Below are 12,176 nucleotides of genomic sequence, written 5' to 3'. Positions count from 1 at the left end.
TCAGAGTTGTTATCTCCCGTGCCGTTAACTGTCTTTGAGAGGACCGTTTACTCGAGACAAAATAAGACTACCGTTTATTTTTGAAAACACTCTGTTTTTTGTCTTTTACAATCAAACAGACATCAAAATACACAATTGTTACTCGGTCACACACAGCGTTAATCAAAAACATGCAATTGACTTAATGCTCTTATAAAATGCCTGGCACAATGATAACACTTATCTCTATATTAAATACTTATAATAGTTATTTAACTACCTTTGAGAGATGACGAGGAGACCCACAAGATCAGGAGCAGAGTTTCAAGCGGTCAGAGTTCTTTTTTAGAATTTAGTTAGTAGCGACTCCCCTCTACTGGCTGAGAGGTTGACTTGGAGTCGGTGCTTTGCTAAATTGAGAGATTCAAGTTTGGACTGGATGGGAGAACCCGCTGGTGATTCCCTGCCCCAAATGGAATACCAAAAAGTCTGTGTCCGCAACGAGGTCGAGATGCTGAGCTCAATCGAGAGGTTCCGGAGAACACTTCTGGATATATTTGCATCAGCACCCACGCACCCATTAAAACATTCAACTTTTTAGAATTTTTTGTTTTGTAACGCTTTGGCAGAATTTACAATTACCTGTCTTTTACATTTTAATCTGTCTCAATCTGTTTATCGTTCTCTCTCTTAAGTAGAAGTAGTAACAAATCATTAAAATCCAGACAGAAAATATTTACACAAGAAGCGATCTAATATCACACACAGTCAAAACTCTCCGTCGTTTAGTTCACCATTCTGCGATTCTCACTGTTAATAAACATCAGGCGTTTCAACACAACGGCATCAAAGCGACAAAACAACTGGTCAATAGTTAAACGGTATATCGGAGAGTCACTTCTCAGATCCAACAAGTTAGAATCTTTTAAGTAATTTGAGTCAGGTGTCAATTTACCCGAAGTCAAATGGTTGTCTAAATGAATTCAGAATTCAAGAAGTCAGCGCCAAAGTAATGGCAAATGTCTCTTTTATATACCTTTTGATTCTCTGCACCCGATCTGCTGCTCCTCCCATTCCCTCAGAGCAGAGAGGGTGATGACATATCTTACAACAGGAAACACTTTTCTTACAGTGCATATATGGGCCTCTGGTTATGACAGAGCCTATTACTCTAGCAACAATGAGGAAATGCTTTTCTTACAGTGCGCATATGGGCCTCTGTTTATGACAGTGCCCTTACTCTATCAGCAATGAGTCCATCAGCTGTTCCCATTCAGAGGTGTCACCTGAGGCAGAGGGCGATTCCTCCTGACACCAGTCAGGTTCAAACAGTTGGTTGGCTTGAGTCTCCTCTGGTGGCTTTGCCCAATCCGGTATTTCAGTAGGCGAGGTCATCTCTGTCTCCACCCTTGGTGGGCAAGACAGGGGAAGAGGACCAGGAGGTAGATCCATTTGGCGTTCCACTACACATGTCTAATTGATAAGTTTACTCAGACCAATGATATCACACATATTACTGACTTGAACTCTTGTTTAAATGCATGAACAGTTGGAGACATTCCAAGTATTTGGACACAGTAGTGTTGTAAATAAATGTACAGTATAACCTTTGTTAATGATTATTTCCAGTCACGCAGCCGTACCGTATGTTGATTACTGTTCCAAATGACATTCATGTACGATATCTAACCCTAAAGCATTTTAAAAAACATGATTTTACAAGTTCCTGCTTTCTACCCTACTATGCTATTATCAAATTTTATTGGTCACGTACACATACGGTATTTACAGATGCTATTGCAGGTGCTGCTACATGCTTATGCTTCTAGCAGTGCAGTAATACCTTACAATACACGAAAATCCCCAAAATGTAAAGAAAATCATTAAGAAATATCCGAGCGAGCAATGCTCTCTGCCGTCTCCTGAAGTTCACGATCAGTTCCTTCGTTTTGTTGATGTTGAAGGAGCGGTTATTTTCCTGGCACTACTCCGCCAGGGCCCTCACCTCTTCCTTGTATTATCTTTTAAGATTGTCCAAGAATGTATTCTGTTTCTCCTGAGTTTCCTGTCGGTCTTAGCCGTGTGTAGAATAGGAGAATCTGTCAGGTGCAGACGGGGAGAGACTGAGGGAGCTTCTATTGAAGAGCACATGGCCTGTGACATTGTTATTTGTCACATAAATACAAATACAATTATTACAAATACAATTATTCATGCCTGGAGCAGATTGAGAGAGAAAAGGGTGTAGGCTGAAATTTTTTTTTTTATTTGGAAGCTGGGTGTTGTCGCTAGGTGACCCTCCTTTATATACCCATGTCTTTTTGGTCAGCAAATTGTCTAACACGTGTATTCACACACACACACACACGCGCGCACACACACACCAGAGATAGAGAGGGAGGGAGAGTCTGGTTTGGGGAAAGAGAGGGGTGAGGGTTAGGGCAGAGAAGCAAGACAGAAAAAGAAAGGAATGAAATGGGAGAGAGAGAGAACTCTGACATTTCATCACGTTCCCCTTATCGCTGCAGTTCCAAACAACCACATTTAAAACGTTATTTTAAATATTTCACTTATAGTACTGTAATCTGTCATTACAACGATATTCCACTAGAGGGCATAACAACATAACCTTTGGATGGTCCATTTCATCAATAAAAGTCATGTCATTGCCCTAGAAGACTAAATAAACCCTTGCTCACCAGATTGTCACAAATGGATAGATTGTATGCTTCAAACTAGTTGACATCGGTACAGTTCTCTGTGATCTGTTTCTTTCATGAAGTAAGACATTTATGGACTGGGGAGAAAATGCAATAACAAACAAAAACATTGTGGAAAAGATTTTCAGTACAAAATTTCCAAATGACAGCAGTTTGACCGGTTGCAAGGAAATACAAAGCTGTGAACATGACCCAACATGTTTCTGATAAGATTTCAGTTTGAATTGGAGGCATATATCTGGTTGAATTGAAATACTACCTGCTTTTATGATGCTGCTCAAGATAGCACCCCTACTGACTGTGCTTTCGCATTCTCTTATATTTCTCCGCTTGAGTAAAGATGTTGCCTGCATTTTGTGTGATCTGAACAGTAGGCTATGGTTCCCTTGATGTGCCGTAGGCCTATTTGAAGTCCCCATCTTGTGACTGTCGATTTTGTATGGCGCCTCACAATCATCACACATAACATAGGCACTGCTATCATCCTCTTTTTCCACTTCACCAAATCATTAACGAACATTACTTTTCTGGCCCTCCCATCTTCCTTTTCAACTCCCCATTTCGCAGCTTTTCTTTTATTGAATTAAACTCAGAAAATGTCTGTGGATGGCGTTAACTTTTTCTTGTCGGCAGGCCTATTTGGTGCACGTACTCTTAGGCCCTAAAATTTAGGCTTATGCACTAATGCCAGATAACCTAAGATAAACCTCAATGTAGCAGAGCTATAGGAGGATGTGCTCAATTGTAATGGCTAGAATGGATCAATGGAATGGTAACAAACAAAGGAGGGGGTGGCTGCCGTGCTCTTAACCAACTGTGCTATTTTGTTAGTTTTTCTTTGCGTTGTTTGTCTTTAAAAAAAAACGTATTTTGTACATAATGTTGCTGCTACCATCACTTATGACCGAAAATAACTTCTGGATTACTCAACTCGAACTGGGCAAAGATTTTTCTTTAACGAGTCCAACACGAAGGATATACTGCTTTCTCAGGAATGGTCCAAATCCCCACCATTTGTGTGAAGAAAAGACAGAGAAAAAGGGTGCGGAGGTCGGGCTGCCTTCTGAGAATTCGTAGACCAGTGAGTAAACTTCCTCTACCATCAGTCCTATTAGCCAATGTGCAATCCTACCAATGGGACATTAAAAACTGTAATATCTTATGTTTCACAGAGTCGTGGCTGAACGACGACATGGATAACATACAGCTGGTAGGTTTTCGGTCCATCGGCGAGATAGAACAGCTGCTTCTGGTAAGACAAGGGGTGGCGGTCTGTGTCTATTTGAAAATAACAGCTGGTGCACGAAATCTAATATTAACTAAGGTTTTGTTCGCCTGAGGTAGAGTATCTCATAAGCTGTAGACCACACTATTTACCAAGAGTTTTCAACTATATTTTTTCTAAGCTGTCTATTTACCACCACAAACCGATGCTGGCACGAAGATGGCACTCAGCGAGCTGTATACGGCCATAAGCAAACAGAAAATGCTCATCCAGAGGCGATGCTCCTAGTGGCCGAGGACTTTAATGTGACTTAACATCTGTTTTACCTCATTTCTAAATCAAATCAAATTGTAATTGTCACATGTGCCGAATACAACAGGTGTAGACTTTACTTACAAGCCTTAACCAACAATGCATTTTTAAAACAAATAAGTGTTAAGGAAAAAATGGATACGTAGCAAATAATTAAATAGCAGCCGTAATATAACAGTAGCCCTGTTGAGGGCTTGAGGTAATTGAGATAATATGTACATGTAGTTAAAGTGACTATGCATAGATAATTAACAGAGTAGAAGCAGAGTAGAAGGGGGAGGGGGGCAACGCAAATAGTCATTTGATGGGTAGGGAGAGTCTGGTTTGGGGAAAGAGTAGAAGCAGTAGAAGTTGTTAAGAAGTCTTTTGTACCTTGACTTGGCGCTCCGGTACCGCTTGCTGTGCGGTAGCAGAGAGAACAGTCTATAACTACAATTGCTGGAGTCTTTGACAATTTTTAGGGCCTTCCTCTGACACCGCCTGGTATAGAGGTCCTGGATGGCAGGAAGCTTGGCCCCAGTGATGTACTGGGCCGTACACACTACCCTCTGTAGTACCTTGCGGTCGGAGGCTGAGCAGTTGCCGTACCAGGCAGTGCTGCAACCAAGCAGGATGGTGCAGCTGTATAACTTTTTGAGGCTCTGAGGACCCATGCCAAATCTTTTCAGTCTCCTGAGGGGAAAAGGGCCCTGTCGATGAGAATGGGGGCATGCTCTAAAACTCTAGACCGCATTTACTTTACACACAGAGATGCGTACAAAGCTCTCCCTCGCCCTCCATTTGGCAAATCTGACCATAACTCTATCCTCCTGATTCTTGCTTACAATCAAAAACTAAAGCAGAAAGTATCAGCTCAATAAGGAAGTGGTCAGAGGACGCAGATGCTAAGCTACAGAACTGATTTGCTAACACAGACTGGAATATGTTTTGCATTGTCCTCACCCAACCCCCTATTTTTACACTGCTGCTGCTACTCTGTATATTATCCATACATAGTCACTTTACCTCCACCTACAGAATAACTAACCAGTGCCTGTGCACATTGACTCTGTAACGGACCTCCCTGTATATAGCCTCGCTATTGTTATTTTATTGTTGCTCCTTAATTATGTGTTAAAAATATTAAAAAATCCTTAACTGCATTGTGGATCACTGGGGCCATGCTTCCTGACATAAAGGACCTTTAACTAGGTGTTGTCAGAGGATGACCCCAAAAATTATTAAAGACTCCAGTCAACCAAGTCATAGACTGTTCTCTCTGCTACCGCACTGCAAGCCGTACTGGAGTGCCAAGTCTAGGACCAAAAGGCTCCTTAACAGCTCCTTAAAGACTGCTGAACAACTAAACTAATCAAATGGCCACCCGGACTATTTACATTGAAACCCCCCCCTCGCAGTATATGATCTATGCATAGTCACTTTACAAATTACCTCGCTGAATCTGTACCCCGCACATTGACTCTGTCACGAATTCCACCGAAGTTGGTCCCTCTCCTTGTTCGGGTGGCGTTCGGCGGTCGAAGTCACCGACTTTCTAGCTTTCGCTGATCCTCTTTTCATTTTCCTTTAGTCTTGTCTTGTATCACACCTGGTTCCAATCCCATCAATTACATGTTGTGAATTTAACCCTCTGTTTTTGAGCACTTATTAAACTGCTCCGTTTATACCAAGTTCAATCTCCTGCACCTGACTTCCCTGCCAACAGCACACACCCTCTTACAGAATCACCGACCCAACTATGGAGTCAGCAGGGTCCCCAGTTCACGTCTAGGGTCTGGAAGGAGTTCATGGAACATCTGGGGGTCTCGATCAGCCTTACTTCAGGTTTTCACCCCGAGAGTAATGGGCAAGTGGAGAGAGTTAACCAGGATGTGGGAAGGTTTCTGCGGTCCTATTGCCAGGACCGGCCGGAGGAGTGGGCGGAGATGGTGCAGAACTCGCTTCGCCACTGCTCCACTAACATCTCTCCCTTCCAGTGCGTACTAGGGTACCAGCCGGTTCTGGTGCCTTGGCATCGGGGACAGACCGAGGTTCCTGAGGTGGACGACTGGTTCAGGAGTGCGGAGGAGACATGGGACCTTCAGCAGGCCGTGACACGCCAGAAGAGTAATGCACCGGGGTCTCACGACCGGAAACCTACCTCTCGACCCGAAACCTACCCTGCCGGAAGCTGGGTCCGCGGTTTGTGAGGCCATTTTAAAGTCCAGAGGAGAGTGAACGAGGTATGTTATAGGTTACAGCTTCCCCCCGATTACCACATTAACCCCTCGTTCCATGTGTCTCTCCTCAGGCCGGTGGTGGCTGACCTGCTCCAGGAGTCTGAGGTGTGGGAGGTTCCTCCGCCACCTCTGAACGTACTCCTTTCGCTCCACACTGGATTTGAGGCGCTGGGCAAGGGGCCTTCAGTATCTTTTGGAGTGGGAGGGATATGGCCCGGAGGAGAGGAGCTGGGTTCCGGTCGAGGATGTGTTGGACCCATCTATGCTGCAGGAGTTCCACCGCCTTCGTCCGGATCGCCCTGCGCCTCGCCCTCTGGGTCGTCCCCGGTGTCGGGGGGGGGGTTACTGTCCCGACTTCCCCCGAAGTTGGTCCCTCTCCTTGTTCGGGCGGCGGTCGAAGTCACCGACTTTCTAGCCATCGCTGATCCTCTTTTCATTTTCCTTTGGTTTTGTCTTGTCTTGTATCACACCTGGTTCCAAACCCATCAATTACATGTTGTGTATTTAACCCTCTGTTCCCCTTCATGTCATTGTCGGTGATTGTTTGTTTGTAAGCTATGTTCTGGTGTGCAAAGGGTTTTGTACCCACTAGTATTATTTTGTATATTTAGATTTTTTTTAGCACTTATTAAACTGCTCCGTTTATACCAAGTTCGATCTCCTGCGCCTGACTTCCCTGCCACCAGCACGCACCCTCTTACAGACTCGGTACCGGTACCCTGTATATAGCCTCGTTATTGTTATGTACATTTCTTGTCATTTTGTTAACTTTAGTTTATTTAGTAAATATTTTATTAACTCTTTCTTGAACTGCATTGTTGGTTAAGGGCTTTGTAAAGTAAGGATTTCACAGTAAGGTCTACACCTATTGTATTCAGCGCATGCGCAAATAACATTTTATTTGATAATGATGGATGGGGAGGGTTAGGGTGGGCACTTAGCGTTGGTGGCGGCTCCGGTGCAGGACGTAGCACCCGCTCAACCCGCGGATCCGGCCATGGAGCCGGGCTGAACGCCGGACTGGGCACCAGAGCAGAGGAAGGCTCCGGCCATGGAGCAGGACTAGATGCCGTGCCTGGCCTGGACACCGGCGCAGAGGAAGCCTCCGGCTTCATGATCCGAGATACTGTTGTGATACTGTTGTGAAGAAGTTTAAAGCCGGATTTGGATACAAAAAGATTTTCCAAGCTTTAAACATCCCAAGGAGCACTGTGCAAGCGATAATATTGAAATGGAAGGAGTATCAGACCACTGCAAATCTACCAAGACCTGGCCGTCCCTCTAAACTTTCAGCTCATACAAGGGGAAGACTGATCAGAGATGCAGCCAAGAGGCCCATGATCACTCTGGATGAACTGCAGAGATCTACAGCTGAGGTGGGAGACTCTGTCCATAGGACAACAATCAGTCGTATATTGCACAAATCTGGCCTTTATGGAAGAGTGGCAAGAAGAAAGCCATTTCTTAAAGATATCCATAAAAAGTGTTGTTTAAAGTTTGCCACAAGCCACTTGGGAGACACACCAAACATGTGGAAGAAGGTGCTCTGGTCAGATGAAACCAAAATTTTACTTTTTGGCAACAATGCAAAACGTTATGTTTGGCGTAAAAAGCAACACAGCTCATCACCCTGAACACACCATCCCCACTGTCAAACATGGTGGTGGCAGCATCATGGTTTGGGCCTGCTTTTCTTCAGCAGGGACAGGGAAGATGGTTAAAATTGATGGGAAGATGGATGGAGCCAAATACAGGACCATTCTGGAAGAACCTGATGGAGTCTGCAAAAGACCTGAGACTGGGATGGAGATTTGTCTTCCAACAAGACAATGATCCAAAACATAAAGCAAAATCTACAATGGAATGGTTAAAAAATAAACATATCCAGGTGTTAGAATGGCCAAGTCAAAGTCCAGACCTGAATCCAATCGAGAATCTGTGGAAAGAACTGAAAACTGCTGTTCACAAATGCTCTCCATCCAACCTCACTGAGCTCAAAGCTGTTTTGCAAGGAGGAATGGGGAAAAATGTCAGTCTCTCCATGTGCAAAACTCATAGACATACCCCAAGCGACTTACAGCTGTAATCGCAGCAAAGGGTGGCGCTACAAAGTTTTAACTTAAGGGGGCTGAATAATTTTGCACGCCCAATTTTTCATTTTTTGTTTTGTTCAAGTTTGAAATATCCAATAAATGTCGTTCCACTTCATGATTGTGTCCCACTTGTTGTTGATTCTTCACAAAAGAATACTGTTTTATATCTTTATGTTTGAAGCCTGAAATGTGGCAAAAGGTCGCAAAGTTCAAGGGGGCCGAATACTTTCGCAAGGCACTGTAAGTATGATCCCCAATTAGAGACGATAATCAGCTGCCTCTAATTGGGGATCATACTTAAGTTGTCCACTGTTCCCACCTGCATTGTGGGATATTGTTTTCAGTTGGTGGCTAAGTGCGCTCTGTACTGGACGTTCGTTTATTCTTTGTTGTTTTTGTGAAGTTTCAATTTGTAATAAAGTATGTGGAACTCTAAGCACGCTGCGCTCCTTTCGACTATTCCAATCGATTATCATTTACACTAGGCTATGTCTATTTGTCTTTACCTCACTCTCAATTTTCACTATTCTCTTTATTCTGTATATAAGTGGGAGATTAATACAATTTAGGGATATTAATACTTTCTAAAATAAAAATTTGCCCTACTTGTCATGTAAATGAGTAAGTCATTTTAATAATTTTAAACGCACAACGCGAACTATTCGTTGACTGTGTTTGCAAGGTTTACCAATTTAACATACTATATTGCTCAATATATCATTACTTCACTCAAGGCAGCGCATAGACGACAGGGCGGCGCCTGTCTATAAATTCTCAGACGCAATATTTTTCTCAGCTCAGCACGATTCAACTCTTCTCAATCGCCAACTCCACACTCGTGAACGGTAAGAATTCAGCATATAATATGTATACTCTTGTTCTTGTCCGACTGGTGGTAAAAAAAATATGTCTACGAATGTAAAACGTCGCTTCAGGCTAAATAGTTTTGTTAATCCTATCTGATCTCTTCATCCAACTCAGGAACTAGTCAGAGGACTTGAAATACTTTAATTCATTCTTGGTCTTGTGCATTTGGCTTTGAAGTGCAGGTTTCTATGGGGTAGTTGTCAAACTTTTCATCTGTAAATATAAAAGTCAACAGAAGTCACTTTTTACAGTCCAGCCTTACAGTAGTACCTTTTTAGGTGTTCTGCATTGATGAAGGATTTTAAAACTTTATAGTTTCATAACTAAAATAATCACATTTGTCATTAGGACAAAAGAGCATGTCCAACACATAGATATAGAACCTAGAATGTTTGCTAAACAATTAGAGCATTATAATTGTGTGCATTATAATTGTTTTGGTCTAAAAGAATCTGAGTTTGTAATATTATTTAACAATAAAGAAATTGACTGAAATACGGGTGTGGCTCACTTTGAATGACTGGGTTAAGAGCTGACTGTGGACATGTACACACACGTATTTCCTCACTGTTGGTGCCACCTCTCTTTCTCGAGTCTGGTTTGTCTTTCCTTTTACCCTACTTTCCTCAGTTTTGGACTACATTTTTTCCAAGTTCAGTCATTTCCTCTTCTCTCATACCACACCCTTTTTCATTGGCTCTCTTTTACGTTTCCCTTCTATCTAATTCAACCAGGTAAAGTTAGGTCAAATTATCTGTGTGCTCTTTGTATCTGACTTGTGTGTATTTGAATGTATTTTGTGTTCTGTATTTGAGAGGAAAGAACTTAGTAGTGAATCTGTGATCAACTTTTGTTGGTGATTTTATGGATTACTCATGTGAGCATTACTCATTGGAATGGGCAGGGCACATGGTGCTGATTTTCTTCAACATGGCCCATTCACTCACACACACATTCCCTCATGAAATATAGTTCCTTTAGCCAACATCTTGTAAACTACAGTATTTGTAAAAAACATTATGCCAGACTAAAGATACATGTTAGTCACATGAATGCTTTGCTACCCTGTCATTCAAATGTTTTTCTCTCTCTCTTTCTCTTTCTCTTTCTCTCTCTCAGTGCAACCTAACTTAGACCTGCAACCATGCCATCAGACCTGGAACGAGCAATGGAGTCCATGATCACTGTGTTCCACAAGTATGCTGCTAAGGAGGGCAGTGGCAACACTCTGAGCCGCCGTGAGCTAAGGGACCTGATGGAGAACGAGCTCTCTGGCTTCCTCAAGGTGGCCATCTCTACTACTATCTCTACTATGTCTGTGTATCATATGGCACCATAGGGCTCTGGTCAAAAGTTGTGCACTATTTCGGCAATAGGATGCCATTTGGGATGTACAGTATACTACCTGGTTAAATAAAGGTGAAATAAAATAAATAAATATTATCTCTATTACTATTTTGCTATAGAAAACATGCACATTTATGATTAGGGTCTGGAGTTTTTCCTGATCACGTGACTTGACCAGGAAAAACTCAGGGGACCAGGTCATAAAGCCCAGTGTTTTCCTTGGTCAGGTGGTCCGCAAAAAAGTGTTCCTACTTGTCATGTATCTGCCCAATAAAGAGTAGCGGCGTCAACAGTTGTCCCCTAGTACTGTTTGTGAAATTACAGTATTTACATTGTATTATTAAAACATCCCTGTCTTCCTTTCAGTCTCAGAAGGACCCAGCCACAGTAGACAAGATCATGAAGGATCTGGACTCTAATGGTGATGGAGAGGTGGACTTTGAGGAGTTTGTTTCTCTAGTTGTGGGCCTGTCCATCGCCTGTGAACAGTGCTACCAGATGCACAAGAAGAAGATGGGGAAGTGAGGGATGAAAAGAGGAGAGGAGGAAGGGTTCTAATTTTCACTTTTGTAATGATCACACTGTCCATTAAACACAAAGACCAAGGAGTTGTTGTCATTATTTTGTGTGTGTGTGTGTGCATGCATTAGAGAAAGTAGTTATAGATGCAGGTTGTACATGTGTTATACTGTAGCTAGTCTATTGGAATTCAATTAGAGTACAAAATACTGTAGATGTGTGTTTATTTTTGTTTACAAAAAAATGCATAATAGTCTTGGAGGTTTCTTGGACACAGATTAGGCCACAGGAGATTGGTGGCACCTTAATTGGGGAGTACGGGCTCGTGGTAATGACTGGAGCGAAATGAATGGAATGGTAACAAATATATCAAACACATGGTTTCCAGGTGTTTGATGCCATTCAATTTGCTCCATTCCGGCCATTATTATGAACCGTTCTCCTGGAGTAAAAAGCTATTTCAATGGATAATCGCTGTTGAGCTTGTTTTTGTTGTTGTCCATAACTAGGATTAATGTGTGTCTGAGACTGCCTTATAAAGACACCATATACCATGTCCTTTTACAGATTTACCTGTGATTTCAGTCTTGTACAGATTACATTTAGATTTGAGTCATTTAGCGGACACTCTTGTCCAGAGCGACTTAGTCCATACATTATCGTACTTAGCCACTCCTCAGTAAAAAGCACATGAGAGCCCACTTGGAGTTTGCCAAAAGGCACCTAAAGAACTCTCAGACCATGAGAAACAAGATTCTCTGGTCTGATGAAACCAAGATTGAACTCTTGAATGCCAAGCGTCATGTCTGGAAGAAATCTGGCACCATCCATACAGTGTATCATGGTGGTGGTAGCATCATGCTGTGGGAATGTTTTTCAGCGGATGGGACTGGGA

General features: G+C 42.6%; 1 protein-coding gene across 1 annotated transcript; it reads left to right on the top strand.

Moving 5' to 3' along the window:
• The first annotated feature begins 9,237 nt into the window (after window positions 1-9,237).
• LOC118398358 (protein S100-A1-like) lies at window positions 9,238-11,370 on the top strand. The gene is made up of 3 exons (XM_035793616.1): window positions 9,238-9,393; window positions 10,535-10,700; window positions 11,129-11,370. The coding sequence occupies exons 2-3, from the start codon at window positions 10,560-10,562 to the stop codon at window positions 11,285-11,287; spliced, it is 300 nt and encodes a 99-aa protein (XP_035649509.1). The 5' UTR covers window positions 9,238-9,393; window positions 10,535-10,559; the 3' UTR covers window positions 11,288-11,370.
• The last annotated feature ends 806 nt before the right edge of the window (window positions 11,371-12,176 follow it).

Source organism: Oncorhynchus keta, chromosome 19, assembly GCF_023373465.1.
Source record: "Oncorhynchus keta strain PuntledgeMale-10-30-2019 chromosome 19, Oket_V2, whole genome shotgun sequence".
Lineage (NCBI taxonomy): Eukaryota > Metazoa > Chordata > Actinopteri > Salmoniformes > Salmonidae > Oncorhynchus > Oncorhynchus keta.
The sequence above is the reverse complement of the archived record's forward strand: the minus strand, read 5'-3'. Positions and strand labels throughout refer to the sequence as shown.